The sequence below is a fragment of the Hirundo rustica genome, chromosome 7 (genome assembly GCF_015227805.2).
Source record: "Hirundo rustica isolate bHirRus1 chromosome 7, bHirRus1.pri.v3, whole genome shotgun sequence".
Taxonomy (NCBI): domain Eukaryota; kingdom Metazoa; phylum Chordata; class Aves; order Passeriformes; family Hirundinidae; genus Hirundo; species Hirundo rustica.
The window spans coordinates 33,053,491-33,073,104 of NC_053456.1; the positions used below are offsets into that span (position 1 = coordinate 33,053,491).

General features: G+C 44.0%; 2 protein-coding genes across 10 annotated transcripts in view; both read left to right on the forward strand.

Moving 5' to 3' along the window:
- The window catches only part of PCNT (pericentrin), a 71,925-nt gene extending 68,374 nt beyond the window's left edge, over nt 1-3,551 (forward strand). For all 5 annotated transcript variants that reach the window (XM_058421286.1, XM_040069101.1, XM_040069115.1 and 2 more), the window contains 3 exons: nt 831-993; nt 1,489-1,616; nt 3,167-3,551. In XM_058421286.1, coding sequence (XP_058277269.1) covers nt 831-993; nt 1,489-1,616; nt 3,167-3,210 — 335 coding nt within the window. In that variant the 3' untranslated portion in view covers nt 3,211-3,551. The remainder of the gene's footprint in view (nt 1-830; nt 994-1,488; nt 1,617-3,166) is intronic.
- Nucleotides 3,552-6,653: 3,102 nt separating this feature from the next.
- The window catches only part of DIP2A (disco interacting protein 2 homolog A), a 91,098-nt gene continuing 78,137 nt past the window's right edge, over nt 6,654-19,614 (forward strand). For all 5 annotated transcript variants that reach the window (XM_040069191.1, XM_040069195.1, XM_040069192.1 and 2 more), the window contains exon 1: nt 6,654-6,772. In XM_040069191.1, coding sequence (XP_039925125.1) covers nt 6,676-6,772 — 97 coding nt within the window. In that variant the 5' untranslated portion in view covers nt 6,654-6,675. The remainder of the gene's footprint in view (nt 6,773-19,614) is intronic.

Below are 19,614 nucleotides of genomic sequence, written 5' to 3' on the forward strand. Positions count from 1 at the left end.
TGGTCAGGGTGTTGGAAGCAGTCCAAATAAATCCTCCTGGAGTAACAGATGTGGTTCTGTGGAGTAGAGGTGGTCCTGTAGAAAATCCAGTGGTGGTGAGATGGGTCCAGTCTTCCTCCAGGAATCCAGTGGAAAAACAGGATCCCTTGTGTCCTTCAGTCCCAGTTTTTATCTAGCTGGGAACAACTGGCTCCTCCCCCACTGTGTGGAGCATCTCCCAATGGGATGATGGAATGTGTCATGTCATTGGGGGGCCCTAATGGCCCCTTATCAGAAGATGTCCCCTTGGAGGATGGAGGAGTGGTGAAAGAGATAAGAAACACTGCCCCACGTGGTTTTAATGGCTGGGCCATTATCAGGAGGCATCCTCCTCCTTCCCCCCTGGAGTAAGGAGGATAAAACATCTCCCCAAAAAACAGCTTTCAGCAGATGAAATAGCATACACATTTTTAGATTACATAATCTAATACAACCTGGTACTTGGTAATTTTCACTGTTTCCAAGTTGCTGGAAATACTTATTTTAAAGGAAAGCGCCACCTTTTTACATAAACCCACTGTGTTATGATTCCTAAGAAACTTGAATCCTCAAATGCTGCACTTTCTACCTCAATACAAAATAGCATCACAATTGTGTTAAATATGGCTAGGACAAAGAAACCCCACACAAACCAAACAAGAACTTAGCTGTAGAAAGTGTATTTACCTGCATTTAAAATCAAACCAAAGCATCCTCTGCTGTCATTTTCATGGGTTTCTTAGATATGTTTATAGTATCCTGTTCTCAATGGTTCCTACTGCATGTTTTTTAACCCTTCATATTTTCCACAGCCTCTGGTGCTAGAACAGAAGTCCTGAAAGAGCAGCAGCCCCCAGCTGTTCCTGTCAGCTCTCCCCCTACCCGGGACAGGGACACAGGGCTGTGCCACAGACCCAGCTGTGCTGCAAGGTTCACGAGCCCCTCCCCACGATCCTCCTCCCGCTCACACAGCAGGTCAGTCTGCAAAGATGGGGGGTGCTTCAAATTTTTTTAACTTTGCTGAGTGATTTAGGGGCTGTGTTTGTCGCAGCCAGGTAGTCTTCTGGTTTGCGTGGAATTTAACAAAAGATTTTAGGGAGTTTGAGACCTGCAAGCACTTCCAAAAGACTTCATTCTACCCCGCCCTATTCCTCTGTCATGGGATGTGTCTGTTTCTGACAGCCCTGCTAAGAAAAGTCACCTGTAGGATATGGAACAGGATATTAATAACAGCAGCCCTGACTGGTGCTCAGTGTGACTGGATTAGTGGTGGCTCAGGTCTCATGTAGATCAGAGTAGGCTAAAATGATGCCTTTTGCTGCTCTTGTTTCTAGGAACAGCCATACAGATGGAAGGGATGGTGGTGGTTCCAGTTTATTTGCCCAGAATTCCTGACTATATGAATGTAACTTTTGGATATCTTTGAAAGTATAGCATGAGAAGGAGGAAATCATTTGTTTTCTCTTTAAGATTGCATCCATCCCCGAGTTCAGCTGCAGAAAAGTCCCTTGTGCCACCTCAGGACCCTGAACAGTCACTCACAGAATACATCCATCGCTTGGAGGTGATTCAGCAAAGGCTGCGAGGGGTGCAGCCAGGTAAGAACCCACCTTTCTACCCCTCACAGCTCCTGCGAGTCTGGGCTGCTTTTTGCAAGGTTCTTTGTACACATCCCCTAAAAAGAGCACCATTTTAAGGAATAATTATTATTGGGGGGTAACAAATAAGTCAGTCTCTGAAAGGAAACCTTTCTGAATCTTAGCTAAAACTACTCCAAGTGTGGCCTTTCTCTAAGTTCATAGTGAAAGAGAGAAGACTGAATAATTTCATGTGATTTCTGCCCCTCTCCTGTTCCCAAGTCTAAACAAGCAAGTGTTGCAATTTAAATGAAGCTGTGAATGGGGTTCATTTGCTTAAAAGTCAAACATAGCTGTTGTAATAGCTGAGCAGGGCTTTCTCTGCAGCACAAACTGTAATGCTTCCCTTATTTATCACTCCCTTATGCTCATGACAGATTTTTAAGAGATTTGGAGGCTGGTAAATATAGCCATCTAGTTCTAAGATGTATCAAACAGCACACAAAGGATTGTAGTGGCACTTAGCTTTGCTATTTAAAACAGTTCCACCTAATTTCTAGACCAAATTTACTTAGTTTAATTACTCTAATTACCTTCTCTTGTTACACGTTGGTTGTAGCAGAGAAAAACCTTGTCCTAAGGAGGAAATCGCAAACTGTTACCACATTGTCCTGGAATCCTGAGGAGTTTGGGAACTTTGACATTGTTCTCAGCAGGACTTTACCTAGAAGCTTTATTGCCATAACTTTTTGGGGGTTTTTTGTTTGTTTGGTGTTTGTTTGTTTAGTTGGGTTTTGTTTGTTTTTTTGGTGCGTGTGTGGCTTTTTTGGTTTTGTTTTTTGTTTTGTTTTTCTGGTGGTTTTTTTTTGGGGGGGGGGGGTTGGGTGTTTTTGTTTGTTTTGTTTTGGTGGGAGTTTTTTTTGTTTATTTGTTTGGGGGTTTTTTGGTTGTGTTATTTTTTTTTTCTCCCCCAAATACTGCGGCTGCATGGCTGATACAGATACATAAACAGATTTTAGACTTGAAACCTGTCAGCCTTTATGGAAGTAACACATTTTGCATCATTCCAAGTGTGGAATAAGTACTCGACAGCTGGGACACCATGAAAAGCACTCCACTTGTGATAAGTGCATATAATTTCTGTCATTTCCCTGTCACCAGGACGATAATGTCCAGGCATTACAGACTGATGCTGCAGTCTCTAGAACAGTGCTGTCAGCCAAGTGATTTCCCAGTTCCTAATGAACTTTAGGGCATCTTCTCAGTGGCAGGACCTTGCTGAGCAGATGTCCTAAAGAATCACTGCAGGAATGGCAGAAGTGAGCTGTCAGTGGGGGTAAAGCAGGCCTGTGATGGAGCACTGGTCCCAGGGTATGAAGGTTTGCTTTGGCAGATTTTTAGGCTTTCAAATCCTGTTTGAGATTGCTCCTAGGTGGCTCATGAAAATTGGAATTGCTTTCAGTGTAGCTCCTCTGAAGTGCTTTGAGGAAATAACATGCTGCTAATTGTATACTGTTGCTTCATAACACAAGCAGTTTTCTAATATCTATCTGGTTTTTTTTAAAATTTAGGGCAAGTGCTAGGTTCATCTCATCAGAGAAACCTAAAAAAGTGATGGGAACGCTTGTGAAATCTGCCCAGCAAGTTCCTGCTTCCTCTGAGTTGATCCTCGCTCAACAGAGGCAATCTCCCATGCAACTGAATAAAGGGCAGTGCTTTTACAGCAGATTTTTATATGACTCCTTTTATTATATTTTAGTACTTTAAGAGGGACTTACTTTTCACTAAGAACAATGCTTTACATTCTCATGTGAAATTAGGTCAAGAGCTGAAGTGTGCCTGCATCACTGCATTGTAAGCTGCAAAAAGTCTCTGTGGTGTTTATTTTTCTATAGTGTATAGGTGGGTTCCTTGTAAAAAAACTTATTAAAATGGCATTTTATTAGTGAATTCTTACATTGTGTGGTTGTTTATTTCTGTCATACCTATTTATTTCTTTTGCTGTTCCTAAAGTTGTTTGGGTTTTAATATTTCTGTATTGAAACATTCCAATTAAAGGAATAGCTCAAATACTCTCAAATATATCAAAGATACCTGTAGCCTTCTATGAATTTAGGGTTGGCTTTTCTGGTTTTTCAGTATGTAAGTCCTCCCTCAGTCTGTCCTATTTATTCTGGACACTTTTAGCTTCATTTTCTAGCTCAAAAGGCCCATAATTTTGTTGAATTCTATGCATTTTTGGCAAAACATACCAAACAAAACCTGCGAACTCTACCTACATCTAATATAAGTGATCCTGCCTCTGTCTGGTGTCTTGTGCTGTAGCAACCTTCAGGGGAGCAGTTCCAGATGTGTATGAAGTTGCTGGTCAGAGAAGAAGAAAGAGGTGCTCTGGTGGTACACCCCATTTCCAGTGCAGAAATGAGAGAGATCCAAGTATCACGCTGAATAAGACTTCTGTGTGACAGTTCTATATTTCTTTAGAAAAGGCATAGGAACAATTATAATAGCAGAATATTTTAAACCTCTGGAAATGTGAAATCTCTACCTTCGAAGCAGATGTGGTGTTTAACTTTGGAGCACGAGAAAAATCTCTTCTGGAGGCAAATTGTTCTGCTGCAGCCTGTTAAAAATTTTTTTGCTACTGGGTATTGAGAATTATATATTGGCATTCATCTGAGATTGTTTTATTACTTAACTGCTTTTGTCTTGGTAAACTCATATTTATCTGTCAAGGTAGGTCACCATTTGATTCTCTGGAAGAAGAATGTGGTAGAGATAGATCTTGGCACATGTACAGATTTGTTACCCCTTGAGAGCTATAGGAGAGCCCTTGAACTGATTTGGCATAAATTTAAGAGAGCTGTGAACAAAAAATACTTGATTTGGTGTAAAAGCTTGGCAAAGTAACTTAACTTGTCCAGAGTTCCAAACCAATCTGAACTAAGTTTAGGCTGGCTCAGTGACTCGTCATATTTCTTTTAAAAGTCAGATTCTAAGAGTCCTAACACTCAATGCAACACACTGAATGGTGCTGGTGCCCTTTTTGCTTAGCATAGCACAAGTTGATCCCCTTTTGGGAACAATGCATTTCTAGAGCAGAGTTCAGAACTGGCACTAAATCCAATCTCCAATAGCACACTCACAGCTGCATGTTCCATGCTGAGTGTAAGCAGGAGGGCTGTGAGGCCTGAGGGTCTGTGCTCAGTTAGCCAGTCAGTACTGATGCTGCAAATCCAAAGTAATGCCTAGTTTTAAAATTTGGCACTCTAGGTGGACAATTCTTTTAAAGGACAGTTGGCACATCCTAGGGATCAGTTCTGTTTCAAGGGAATTTGGCTTTGCATTGGCACATTTTTAATTCAATCTGCAGGGGCTTTTTTATGTCCTGGAATACGCAGGGCTCTTCCCAAGCCTTGACAGGGCTGTGCATTCAGAGGAACTTTTCTGTGGCAGTCAATGCTTCCCTGCCTCACCTCTTCCCTACACACCCCTCCAAGAGTCTCCTTAGGCAGTCACTGTTTCCAGGAATACGGGGGCAGGTGCTGCAGCCTCCTATTCAGAAAATAAATGATGCCTTGAGAGGCCACCTAGAACAGAGGCTAGACGGTGTTAAAGGAATAAAGTAGGTATTTATTAAAAACACCTTCAAAGGATGCACCTTGGGCAGTACAAGAGCCTGGCTAGGGCTACACCCAAGATGGACAACAGGTCACAGGTTTTCACACTTTTATAAGTTTTGGTCCATTTACGTGTTGGGGTTAATTGGCCAATTAGAGCTTCAGGTTATGAGGTCCCATCCTCCCAGTTTGCTCTCCTCAATTCCTTGTTTGTACTTTTTGGGCCTGAAGCTGCAACGGTGTCCTTGGTTCTCAGGCTGGAAAAGGATTGTTTTGTCTAACTACACTGTGAGGAGAACTTGCTGACACTTTATATGAAGTTCAGATTTATATACTAATGCAGTACAGAATCTGGAAAATATGAAAGCTAAAACCTAAGGCATCAAAGGAATCCAACCCAGTAGGATCTGACCTGCAGGTACTGTGTTGCCTGTGGCTATGTTCCCATCAGCTTCCCAGTACCCACAGACAGCTTTCTGAAGGCTAGTGGAAGTAAGAGTGTTTCTGCCACATAGGACACACTCTCCTGTGACATGTTGACCTCAATAATGTGAGTAGAGAAATCGGAAGCCCCAGCATGAACACAATCATCCCAAACAGGAGCGGTGTTTTGCACAGAAGCAGTTGTTGGCAGAAGACTATTCCCCAGATTTCCCTGTTTTCCAGTTCTAGGAAGGTTGCTACTGGCAGAGCAGTTTGGGTGGTCAGGACCACTGGCAAGGTCCTGGATGTGCCTTTGCCCGAGCCTCTGGGAGGCTGCAGGAATGCCAGAACATCGGGCAGTGATGCCCTGCCACACGCTTACCCCGGAACCTACAGTTGAACAGGGAAAAGCTACTGCCTCAACACAGCCTCCAACCCAAACGCTTCCCGCTGCTCTCTAGTGTCCTTTGAGAGGTGGATGCCTTTAGAAAGGACATCCTTACTAATATTTTTTTTTTTTTTTTTTTTTTTTTTTTTAATTCAGCCCCAGGCACCACTTTATACTCAGGCTCTTGCTCTGGAACTCTGTGCCATGAAAATGTCCGTGCCCTATCCTGGGACACCCGGTGGGCTGGGTTGGGCCCCCTGTGCTCGGGCTCGGTCACAGTTCCTGTTTTCCTTAGGGAGGAAGAAGTGGGGAAGGAAAGGGCAGTTTCGGTATTTTCAGGAAAGAGGCCTCGGCACAGCAGGTGCCAAGGCTAGGAGAAAGGTGGGAAAAGCGAAGGCAGCGTGAGAAGGGCAGCGGCCGGACCCGGGAGCGGGCGGGCCGCGCTGCGGCCCCTCCCCAGCGGCACGGCCCCGTCCCGGGCTGCGGTAGCGGCTGCGCGGGGCGGCGGGGCCGGCGCCGCCTCCTCCCTCCCCTCCTGCCGCCCGGCCCGGGACCGCCGCCGCCCGCCCCCGGCCCGCCCCCGGCCCCACCTGCGGCAGCGCTGGGCGGTGGCTCCGCCGGGCCCGCTCGCTGCTGGCCCACCCGCGCCATGGCGGCGGAGCGCGGGGGTTGCGCGCTGGAGGCCGTGCCGCTGCCGCCCGAGGTGCGCGAGAGCCTGGCCGAGCTGGAGCTGGAGCTGTCGGAAGGTGAGCGGGGCCGGGCTCGGGGCGCGGGCGGGCTGCGGGGCCGGGCGTGACCGGCGGCGCGGCAGGAAGGCCGCGGGTGGCTGCCGCGGGCGGCCCGGGCGCGGTGCCGCCGAGGGGTCTGGGGGCCGGCGGCGTCTTCGCCCCCCGCCCCCGGAGCGGTTCTCGGCGGGCCCCGGCTCCGCTGCTGCCGGAGCCCTCGGCCGGGAGCCGGGAGCGGGCGGCGGCGCCGGGCTCGGGCGGGCCTGCGCCGGCCGCTCCCCGCCATCCCCGCGGCTGCACCGACCGCCCGCGGCCCCTGCGGCCGGCGCCTGCTGGAGGCCCCTCAGGAGCTCTTCCGAATGGGCAGTAGTGTGCAGCTGGATACTCTGGAAAGACTATTTAATTTTAGTTTTCGTATCTGTTCCTAACTGTAGCTAAAAGCTTAAATCTCTCCCTCTGTATCTGTCATTAATTTCCAACTTTTTCGTGCTTCACTGTGTATACGTGCACGAATGTCATGATGCTCTCTCTGTTTTTATAAAACCACAGAATCACAGAATGGTTTGGGTTGGAATCTTAAAGCTCATCCAGTTCCATCCTCCTGCCATGGGCAGGGGCACCTTCACTAGACCAGGCTGCTCCAAGCCCTGTCCGATGTGGCCTTGAACACTTCCAGGGATGAGGCAGCCACAGCTTCTCTGGGCAACCTGTGCCAGGGCCTCACCACCCTCACAGGGAAGATTTTCTTCCCAATATTCCATCTAACCCTGCCTTCTTGTCAGTGGGAAGCCATTCCCCTTGTTCTGTCACTCCAGGCCCTTGTCCAAAGTCCCTCCAGCTTTCTTGGAGCCCTTTCAAGCACTGGAAGGGGCCCTAAGGTCTCTTTAGAGTCTTCTCCAGGCTGAACATCCCCAGCTCTCCTTGCCTGTCTCCAGAGCAGGGGGGCTGCAGCCCTGTGCACTATTAGGCCCAGAGTTGACAGTATGCAGTGCCAGGCAAAAGGTCGCTGTGACCATTTCATGGATTTTCAGCCCCGAAAAGGAGACATCCCTTCCACCTCCAGGTCAGTGTTTGGTGATAACAGCCCTTCTGTGATCCCTGTGGGTGTTAGTCGGGGTGTCTCTGTTAAGGAGCTGGGGAAGGATTTTTTGCATGCTGATTTTCTGGCGTGGCCTATCCTGCAGACAGGCAGGTGTAAGCACTCGGTACAGGAGGGCATGCTGGGGTGGAGGTGAAATAAGCAGCATGTTGTGGGAGCAGTTGCTCATTGCATTTTGCCCAGTGACACTGTCAAGCTGCACCCTTGAATAGAAGAGCTAAAAACCTGTTAATATAATCTGCGGTTCTGGGATTAGGAGCATTCAGTGTGCTCCTCAGATGTTGCAGTTTTCACATCAGCGGGTTCAGGTGGGCAAAACTGGGGCTGTTTCACCTAAATGTGCTGCCTGGTTCAGGTCACGGTTTCACAAGTTATTCACAGCTCTGCTGTCATCATCTCCAGTGCGGAAGCTGTGGTGCAGAGGCAGGGGAAAAGTGTAGGATGGGTGACTGTTGTCCAAGTGTAACCTGTTGCTGCACGTCTGCTGGCACAGTCAGAAGCGGTACCTGGCATGCCCTGCTGCATGTGCAAGATGAGTTCCTGCGTGCACACGGGACCGTGTGCTCCGTGGCCCTGCTGGGTACCGTGGTTCTTCCTGTGTGCCTGCTGACACGTGCAGGGGTATCCTCGGGCTGGCTCCTCTGCTGTGTAGTTCCTGCCTGCCTGTGTGTTCGTTTAACTGATAAAGTATTTTTTTTAGGTGGATCTGCAGTATGTTAAGCCTGTGAGATGCCTGAAGTGATTGCACACTGTCCATAGTGCTGTGGGTCTGATGTAGAGTGTGTATTCAGCTGTGTAGCTGCTGGATTAATGGAGTGATTGGGTAAAGTGGTAATGTGAGCTTGAATTTCTTGATCACTCTGAAGACTTAGTTTATGAGCCTAGATGTTACTCCTTTTCTGTCTTTCCTGAACTGGAAAACGTTTGCAAGTAGTTCTTCAACATCTGGTAATATGTTACGTGCTCATATCCTCCCACTGCTTGATGTTTGTATGGGCAGCTTTTAATGGAGCCCTCCGTCATTAATGCTCAGAACTTGCTTGCTTGGAGAGGAAGGAATAGCAATCTAAGATTTCTTAAGCTGAATATGCCTCAAGTTAGAGGAGGTCAGTACCTGGCGGATGTTCCCATCATCTGAGAGGAAGTGTGAAGGGAGAAAGAGAAAAGGAGAAACGTGAGAGCAAGTTCCTTTCTACTTTGTCTGTGTACTTTGTTAATTGAAATATTGTGTGTGTTGCAATGAGGCAGGAATAATGTCTGTTCTCTTTGATTACATTATTTTCACCTGTAAAAAATAAGTCAGGAAGGTGATTAATCTCCTCCTTTGATTTTGCTTCAGATGATCGTAGCAAAAGTTGGGAAAAGTGTTTGTATTGAGGTGTAGAGAAGAATGGGACATGAGTACATTGGTACTTTGTAAAGGCAACTTAAAATCCTAAGCAGAGCATTCAGTTGAGAAGAATCTTCGATGGGGATGGAATGCCAGCTCATGCTACAATTCCAGTCACGTGCACTCTTAGGAATCCTTCAGCTTTACAAGATCCTGATCTCTTGCTTGATATTGTTTGTATTCTTCATATACTAGAAAAATTATAGTTCGGGATAAAAAGTGACCCTACTATGATGCTACTATGTTGCTTTGATATATCTGTTGTTGAAAAAAAAATCTGTGAATCTTGTAAAGAAGACTAAGAGATCTGCCACAACCTTTTGGGGAGATAAGGACAATTTTGAGGCGGGAACCTAAGCTGAGTTTTAGCTGATGGATCTGCAGACTCAGCTTGCTTATCTTAAGACTCTAAGATGCTGCAGCTTTCTGATGTAATGGAAAGATGCAGGGTTCCCTAATCAGACTGGCAGGATCTGTGTCAGAGTATGATGGGGACGCTGTGAAGCTCCAGTACTTTAGGTTATTTATTAGTAACTATAAAACACTGGTGTTTTGGGGGTTGTTTGTTTGTTTTGGATGTTTGGTATGGCTTTTTTCTTCCCTGCTCTGAAAGAAAACTGTTATAAACAGTTCTTTAAAAAATTCTTATCTGCATTGGAGGTTCTGTAGGAAAGGCATCAATGTGCCTTTTAAAGCCTGTACTTGTTCAATGATATTGCATCATATATATATATGTACCTAAATGTACTCGTACACCACTTTGAAATTGGGTGATTTTTTGTTTCTTCTGGGTTATCTGTGCAGGAAGATGCTTCATTTGTTCCTTGATCATCTAAGGACAAGATATGTAGAGGAGGTGAAAGATAAATGTGTAATGTCTTCATGCAGCAAAAAGGACCTGATGTCAGCCTGTGTTGGCTTTGTCTTCTAGGACTGGTGGTGGTGGCAGTGCTCTCAGCCAGCAGTTCAGGGACTGACAGGAATATATGACCACGCTTGTTTCTTTCCTTGGAAATTTTTGGTGCTTGTTGCTATCTGGATCCAGTTACTCTGGGCTATTTGGATGCACAACACAGAATTTGTGTTCAGTAAAAATCGGAAAAAAGCTGCAGGAGGAAAAATGCAGATGTACCAGCTTTGAGGTGGCGTTTGACCGGCATGTGAATGGTACAACGTTTTGTTGGTCTGAATTTCTGCAGCTTGAAACATTAGCTACATGGGTTGGGGTTTTCTTCTGTTTGCTAGGAGTTTGTAGGTTGGTCTTACATTGGGCTTGGTGAATTTGGGAGGTCTTTTCCACCCTTACTGATTCTGTGAACTAAGCTGAAACTCCAAACAGAGATTACCTACTGTAAAGAGGCTGAAGAGATTTTTTGCTAGTTCAAATCTGTTCTATTACTCCACCGATCAACAGATGAGTAACGCTGTTCTCAATGGCTTTATCAAACAGGCTGTAGGATTAGTTCAGAGATTGAAAAGTATTTCATGTAGCTTGCCATCTTAATTATAACCTCAGTTATTTCCCATATGGCTTGGGAGGAGCGTTTTCCACTTCCTGCCACATTGCTTGTAGGTTTCTTCTGAGTCTGGCTGAGCTTTTGTGGCAGAGGATGCAATTTACATGGAGTGGTCAGTGGGCTGGTTGCTCTGGTTCCCCTTCAAATGTTTACATCTGCCTAGACTGAAATCTGACTTCATGTGAGTTTTATCCCAATTTTTTATTTCCCTTTTAAGAAAGGAAGAAGTTGTGTGTATAACTAAGAAGCTTTCTCTGGGGTTTTGTTGTTTTGGGGATATTTTTGCAAGGGTTGGGGGCTTTTGACACATTTTGAGGTACTGCAGGTAATTCCTGAGTGGAAGAAGATACCAGCTATGAAGTGTTTCCTGAAAAAAGTAAAGGTATTTAATGTCTGACATATTTGGCTACTGCAAATATTCCAGCAATACTTCAGCAAATACTGTTTATAATTAGTTTGATTGAGCTTTAAAAAATAAATTGATAAAAGAATACTTTTTTTTTTTTTTTTTGTGAGAACACCTTTTTTATAAACCTAAAGGTAATGGTCAGAGCTGAAAAGTTTAGATCCTTTTGTTACACCAACAGTACTGGTGTGGTGTTAAATTTCTTCGTGTGAAATCATGTGAGGAAGAGACACCCACACACGCTTGGACCTGTTTTTCTGTGATAAGTCATAGTATTTAGGAGTTAAGTGGTCTTAAAATGGTTGTTTTCTGTTATGGAAGTCTTGGAAATAATTGGAAATAAATATGATCTGAGGCTGTCAGTATGAAGAACTGTTGTGACTGCGGAGACAGATGGCAGTCTGTGAAACTTGACCTGCGGCACCTTTCTTGCTTAATTTCTGGGCTCTCCAACAGAAACTGTTAATTGTGTGATAGTACCTGGGGCTTGCCAAATGCCCATGGGGACTGAGTAAGTTTTCAAAGCTTGTTCTCACACGTAAACACCCGGCACAGGGCTGGGCACCAGACTGAGTCCTTCAGGCTGTCCCCTCCGATCCCTGGGCTGAGCCCAGCCTCCCATGCCCCAGCCAAACGCCCTTCCCGAGAGAAAGCCCCTCAGCTGCACCTTTCCCTCTCCTCCTTGTCTTTTGTCTCTCTTAAGTACAGGTTGTTATCATCTCTTAGGCAGCAGATGGGAGAAAATTCCCTGAGAGGAAATTTAAAAAAAAAAAAAAAAAAAAAAAAAAAAATCCTACCTTCTAACATTATCCACCCTGAATTTTTTCCCCATACCAACATGTTACATCAAACTTCAACTTTTAAACTATATACATACATGCATTACCCCAGTTATATACATATATCCATCGAGATCTAGATACAGGCACGGTGTGACAGGCAGTTCACCCTAAAACAAGGTCCCCTGGAGGGATGCATCCTGTCTCTCCATCCTTTTGCACCACCAGGTGCAACCTGGTCCTTGAGCAAAGACAACTCCACAGATGGGTTTGTCTTTGCTTGAGGCAGAATTCATACAAACAGGATGCCTCTCCTAGGTACCACTGGAACCTTATCTCTGCTGTTTGCTAGGGTTCAGACTGGGCAGGTCCAGCTCGTTTAGTGGAGCCTCTGGCTGCTAATTGCAGCTCCCAGTTTTTGGATGCCCACTTCTAGGTGGCATCTCTGCCTGTGTGATGACCTGAGGCATCATGAGCCCATCGAGCTGGGAAGAACTCTCCCTTGTGTTGCCAGTCCACTTCTACCTGGTGACGCCTTTATCTCTGCAGCCTGATCTGCCTGTTCATTGTGCTCATTAGCTCGACTCTTGGGGATATGAGCATCCACACGACAGACTTCCACAGGTAGCTTCTCTACCCAAGTGGCAATGTCTTGCCATCCTTCAGCAGTCAGATTGGTCTTCCTCTACGCTGCCAGTTGGCCTTTTTCCCCCTTCCCGGAGCCACGGCCATGTGCCAACCAAACCAGGCTAGACCACATGGTGCCCCTTAGCGAGGCTTCTATATTCAGCGCACACAAAAAACAGGTTACCCAGGAGCTGTTACTCCTTTTTCACCTCTCCTCTCGATGCCCTCAGGCCTCACATTTGGCGCCAAGAGTCCTCAGAATGTTTCTACAATGGGAGGCTAAACCAAATTGACCCATTTTCTTTTTCTTGCCATGTCTGATGTGCTGGATGATCAGAGATTTTTTTTATTATTATTATTCTCCCCTCTATTTTGAAGAAGCTGGTTAAGAGGCTCTTGTTGAATTGGCCTAAAATATTAGCACCCATGTTAGAAAGCACTGTTGTAGCAGTGGAACAGTACAGTGGCAATGGTTTTAATCTGTAATTTGCCTTCCCTTTTGGTCTCATTCCCACTCCCCCATCATACTCATTTTCCATCACTGTTATTCTGCTGTCCCTCCTTTCTCTTTTTTCTTTCTGGAACACAGGAGGATAAGCAAGGTCTCTAGTTTTAGCTGAGAGCATCCTTACATTTCTTACCTTGAGCTGTTTCTACTGAAACAATTTGGTGAGCAGTGAGGACGTCCAGTCTTCTTTTGCTGGCTCTGGCTTTCAGCTTAATGATGGTGATGTGCTTAAAGGCTTGCAGAAAAAAAGGACTAAATGTACTATTCTGTTACCTTTATCACTGTGAGGAAACAGAAGATTCTGAACCAGGAAAACTGGGACTGCTGGGTCATCAGCCTCCTTTCCCATCAAAGCAGAATTTCAAACTCAACCAGTTAGGTGGTTGGGGCTTTTATTGGTTGTTTTTTGGAGTTGTGCTGTAGTTAACTAGTGTTTAAATTAACATCTTCCTTGTGTTCAAGTAGAAGTCTTGTTACTCTGTTGTATGTTGCTTTGGCAAGGAAGATTAACACCTGGTGCAGAACAAAAGTATAATGGCAACCTGTACATTAAGAAAATTAATTTAAGAATTAAATTCAATTAATTTTCTTCCAGGTTTTCTTCTGCAAAAATAAGCTTCCCTTAAGATTATAAATGCACATTTATGAAGTAAATAGACCTTTATAAAATTAGCAGTGAACACTGTCCTATGTTCTACCTCCCCATCCTTCCCCTAAACCTAAATTAAGTTCTGCCAATCTTGAAATCATGAAGTGACTTTTTCTTTTCCATTTGCTAGTTAAAATGCTGTTAGGGAGATTTTTCTTTGGGTTAGTTTGGTTTTTTGAAAGGAGTAAATATTCTTCTGAAATGTGATTTCATTGAAGATGAGCTATGGCATCTCTTGGACTAAAGAAGATGCCTGCTTGATGGCATTTCATACAGCTGAGTTTCAGATGTATCACTCAGTTCTGTTACTGAAAGACAGACTTTAACATACCTGTATGCAAATAGGAGGGAAAACCTATCAGTCTCTCTTGCTTACATGGCAGTCATTTGGTTATTAAGAACCCTTGTATTTACGTTGGAATAAGTATCAAAGTATTTGACAGTTTCTTGGCACAAGGTTTGTAGCTCTCGAGGAAACGTAAACTTGGTGCATTCGCCTGAGTTTTCTTGACATGATGATTGCAGACTCAAATTCAAAGATGATAGAATCATTTAGTCTGGAAAAGTCCTCAGAGTTAATGGAGTGCAACTGTTACCCCACCGTGATGTGCATTAAAATAGTGTGTATGATTTTCCTGTGCAGTTTGCTATACAGAATTCAGAGGACCAGGTTGAAATGTGCGACTGAATAATAAAAGCCTCCAAATCATCATCATATCCTTCTGTCACTTTCTCACGGCTTTATTACGACCTTTCTTCTTTCTCAAGGTGTTGTTTTCCCGGCAGGGCTCCACAGGACACGAAGATTTTAAGCTTCTGAATTTTTGTTTGTGCCTTGTAGTGCGTATCTACGTGTTACAATTCAGTGAGAAAAAGAAGCAGCTCTTAATCTTCAATGTCTGTTGTTACCTTTTAAAGGTCAAGACGTTTCTATTTGATTATCTCTGTGTACATCCCTTTAAGGACTTGAAGAGAATTCCAACACCTGGTGAATCCAGTTGGGCCTAATCCCTCAACTAGCAGGGAGCTTTTGTTCAGTGTTCCACAGGATGCCAGTGATGTCTGACAAAAATCTGCCTCATGTAGGATTTGCTATTTATGGACATTGAAAAGATACTAATAGCTGGTGTTGTGATATTTTGAAGATAGATGCAAATCATCTTTTTTTCTGGCTTTTTGTTATAATTCACTGTGGCTTAAATTTATTTTTTTTTCCCTTTTTCCTACTTATAGCCATATGTCCTCAGAGCTGGATTGGGTTGAGGACAGAAGAGTGAAAGAGGGTGCCAATGTTTCAGCTTAGCTGCAGTAAGAATCCATACCCAAAATAATTTTTTTCAGCATCTGCCTGTATCTGTACGGCTGTTCCTTCAATCTGTTGTGGATCCAGCCTCAAATGAAATGTAGGACTTGCTGATTGTAGCAGCATTTTGTCCTAGACCTTGAAATATGAAAGCTCCTATAAATCATAATCAATATGTTTGTATCCCACAGATCTGGGATTCATCAGATACAGGGAAAATACCAGCCAACTCATCCTTTTATCAAATAGTGTTTGAGAAGTTATTTGCTTATGGAGAAGTGAAAACCTGTGTTGGGAGGTGGGTTGGATATAACTGGAGGGGCTTCAGCTCCATATGTACCAGTTCCCTGTGTATTAGGCAGAATTTTGTCAAAGTCCCACGTTAAGTGATTTCTCCCTTACATTATAAGGAGTAAGAAATGTTAAGAAAGTGCCAAAATGTGTGGTTGCAAAGAAAGGACGTCAGACAGGCCATGTTGTGGAAGCACACAGTGTGGTAGGGTTAGGAAAAGGCTTTGCCACCACAAAACATTTGTTGGCAATTATGTGTTGTCTAACAAAATTACTGAAGTTTCTCATTTCGGATGTTTGTTTATAATTTGTATTTGGTGAGACTTACTTCAGCTTGCAAAGAATACTCACTGTTTTCAGAGATGGCAGCTCAGTAAAGATTTTTTCCCGCATTTTTCTTTCAGAAGCAATATTTGCAAAAGCAAATTTAGGTGTGAGCATCTTTTCTATTTTTTTTTTTTTTTTTTTTTTTTTTTTACCTAAGCTCTCATTTGCTAAGTAAAAATCACTAAGAAGCTTAAACTTTATAAACCAGCTAGTTGAGGTTGTGTAGTACGTGTTATAGGAATTAAAATGGTTGTACTTGGGGATGCTCATTCTTGCTTTTTGTTCTGCTGCCCTTGGGTTAGATGTCTGTGTAGTGAAATGCATGACCTTGAACCTTCTGAACAGTTAAGCAGATGAGCCCAGAGTCACTTCTGGCAGGAGCTTGAGGTCTTATTCCCTGCCTCCCCTCCCCTGCCTTGGCCTAGTGGAAGCAAGTTAAGAGCTTCACTCTGGAGGTCCTCCCAGTTTGACTCTACATAGTCTCAGTTACTTCTGGGCTACACTTGTATACACAGAACACCAGTGAGGTCAGGATTAGTTTGGCTGCTGTGGGTTTGTGTATTGTATTTTTGCCATGTGTTTGTCTGCCTTGAGCAGTTTGGGAAACTGAGAAAGAATATATTCTGTGGTGGTCAGATCCAGATCCATGGCTGGACATATCAGTCTGAGCAGTAGCACAGGGGTCAAGGTGATGGGTGCTTTTGTCCCTGTGCTCACTTTCCATGTACAGCCTGCTTGTTAGAGAGAGTTTGGCTTACTTTTCATGAATAATTGAACAAACCAGTCTGTTTAAAAGCATTACATAGAATAATCAACCAGTGTGATAGCACTACAGATGAAGGAATGTGTTAAGGAAATGGGTATTTTTAAACAGGAAACCCTTCTGATGAACTTAGTGGTTGGAACAAGTTATATTTGTGATTCTAGACTTTTCACAGTTGTGAAGCCAGGATTAGATGTATTGGCAACTATTGCCTAAATTAATATGCAGTTGTAGTTTTCTTCAGTCTTGGGGTTTAGTGAATATTGACTGGGCTCTGTTTTGATTTGATTTCCGCAGGACATCATTTTATCAGTGCCTGAGACTGACCATTAGCAAATGAGACTCTTCCCTTCCTAGCAGAAGGTGTTTTGTCATGCCCTTCAGAATCTTTAGATTCTGCTAATTGAAATAACTTCAGATGCTGGGAATACCTGTAACACAGGTGTTTACAGGAGGCAGGGGCTGGGACGAACATCTGCAAAACCTATCACTATGGATATTGCCCAATTCCAGGGGATTTTTGCTTTGAGTTTTACTTCATTGTTAGATACAATGTAAGTAACTTGTGGCACAGCCCCCTCAAAACTACAAAGTTTCCTTGACGCACATATTCTGTATTTGCTTGTAGCTGTATCTCAGTATTCTAACCTTAAATTACTGTTAAGATTATAAATCATAATTTGAATTATAAAACATGGGGGTATAAATTCTTGTATATGTTGCTTTCATCCTAGCAAGGTTTATGGGTCTTAAATGGTGAAATAGATCTGTGTTGCAGAGTTGTAGCAGAGTAGTTGGGATGAGGTAATTACAGGCTGGTTTGAGACAGAGGAGGAGTAGCAGAATGCTTAGTGGAACCAGAAAATGGTAGATAGTAGTAAGAAATAAATAGTCTTGTGTTTTTATTTAAAATGGAAGCCATATAAATTAGATTTGACAAACTCAGTGGCTGAGTATGTACTTACACAACTGCTATATTGCTGATCCGTCTTCCTGGCAGGACCAGTGTTCCCTGGACTGTATCCGGAGGGAAAAAAAAAATAAAAATAATTTCAAACATACAAAACTTGTGAATAGCTAATAAGTGACAACTCGTTCTTGTGATCAGTACATGTTTTCTGTGCCCTACAGCACCTCACTGCATTTTCCATGGGCATGCTCTTGCATCAGAGTTGCTTGTAGCATTTATTTGGGTTGTTCTGTTTTGGGGTTAGGGCCTTTTAGCCACCAGTGTTCTACAAACAGATTTTTCCTCACTGTGGAGAGAGCCTTTTCTTGGTTTTATGCACTTTTGTCCAAAATATCCAGCACTAATAATAACCTATGAGGTTTTGGGGGATTTTCCTTTCTTTAGTGAATATTGGTAAATCGTGAAGTGAACTGGTTGACACTTTATGCTGTACTCTGCAGGGCTTCAGCCACGTGTTGGTGCAGCTGGTGCAGTTTGGGAAGCCCAATCAACTGACTCATGACAAGAGGTGGCCTTGCTGCATTCAAACAAGCATTGTTTTGACACTGCAAAATAAAGAGAGATTTTGAATTGGTGTGAGATAATTCCCTGGGGTGATGGAAGGGGACTGTGGGATAGATTGATGACTCATGCAGTACTGATGCTATCAAAATTGTGTTCATCACATGAAATAGGTTCTCAATGCCCTTTCATAAGGAAAGCTATTAGCTGCAAAACTTGAGAACTTACTTTGTGGCTGGTCCTCATCAGTGGGTATCATATTTGGGAAAATGATTGCAGTGAAATTGTTACCTGGTGCTGTGTAAAGAACACTGCCTAATTTGGGGCTAGAAGGACAGTATGACAGTTCACTTGAAGTTAATCTCCCTGTTTTGTAATTAGTAAAAGTGTCTTCAGCAAAACATGGTTCAGATTAATTTAAATAGAGATAATTCTGTAGGCACAATGCTTTTACATTGTGACCAGAGGAGGGTAACCTCCCAAACCCCGAAAAAATCGTGGTGATATACTACCTTCAGGTGATAAACCTGGTGATAGTGTAGTAACTTCTGCAGATTTGTCAGTTTGTAGACATTTTTAGTAACAGTGAAGTAACTTGTATTTAGTGGAATTAGCAATTGGTGTTTTATGGTAAATGCGAGTGGGTTGCATTTTGAGACTGAGGAAAACTTAGGTTTAAAGGAAATCCAGTTGCTGTCTTTGTAAGAATTGGTGTTATACCTTTGGGACTCATCTTCAGGGGGTTTTTAGGTGTTTCAAGAAAGTTTCTGACGTCTGGGCTTTCAGATGACATTTCTGGAGAGTCTTGAATGCATGAGTTTATTAGCAGAGATTCTGAGCAGCATGTCCTTGACTGAGGGCTATTGAAAGTGAGGCGTAAACATAGAAATAAACATAGAATCTGTAATTTGACAGAAGAATACTGCGTTGGTGCCTTTAATCTTATTTTGATCTTTTAATAGGTCTTACTGGATCCTCATACCATGTTAATAACATTGCTGATTTCCAGCCTCTGCAGGAAGGGCTTTGCTGGCTGGGGCCAAGCCTGCTGGCTTGCGTAGTGAATTTTTCTTTTGCTCACAACAGAGAAAGTAACAACAGGATCCTAAAGAAAATATGCATGGAGAATTATTGGCTTTGAAATAACTTTTTTCTTTCCCAACTGCAGTGACTTGGAGAATTTTTTTAGGGATGTTGTATTAGCCTGACATGTAGAATTTCTTGAGATTTCTTGAGAATTTCTTGATTTCAGGCTCTCTCTTCTGAGGCCACCTTGGTTTGAAAGACAGGTGTCTGGCCTCCCTTGGAATGGAAAACATGATCCCCTCCCTCCAAATTATTATAATTTTGAAATTAGGGGCTTTCAGGCAAAGATATGAGAAAAGGAATACCAGTTCTTCCCTAGTATGTGTGTGTATAGCGAGGCAGACAAAGAGAACAGAGCCCCCCAGCCCTGTCGGGGCTGTCAGGCCCTTTCCCCTTAGGTGCAGTTCCGCTCACGGCCACCAGGGGCGCTGCTGGCTCCGGGCCGGGCGGGTGCGGTGATACCCCCGGGCCTGCAGGGGGCGCTGTGCCGCGAGCCCTGAGGGCAGCGGTGATGGCGGACGGGCTGAATGGGGAAGAGGGGCTGCAGCAGGAACCTCGGAGCAGGGCAGGGAGGGCAGCGAGGGCTCGCCCAGAGTGGCAAACAAGAGGTAGCTGAAACTCCACAGCTGTAGCTGAAATCACAGGGC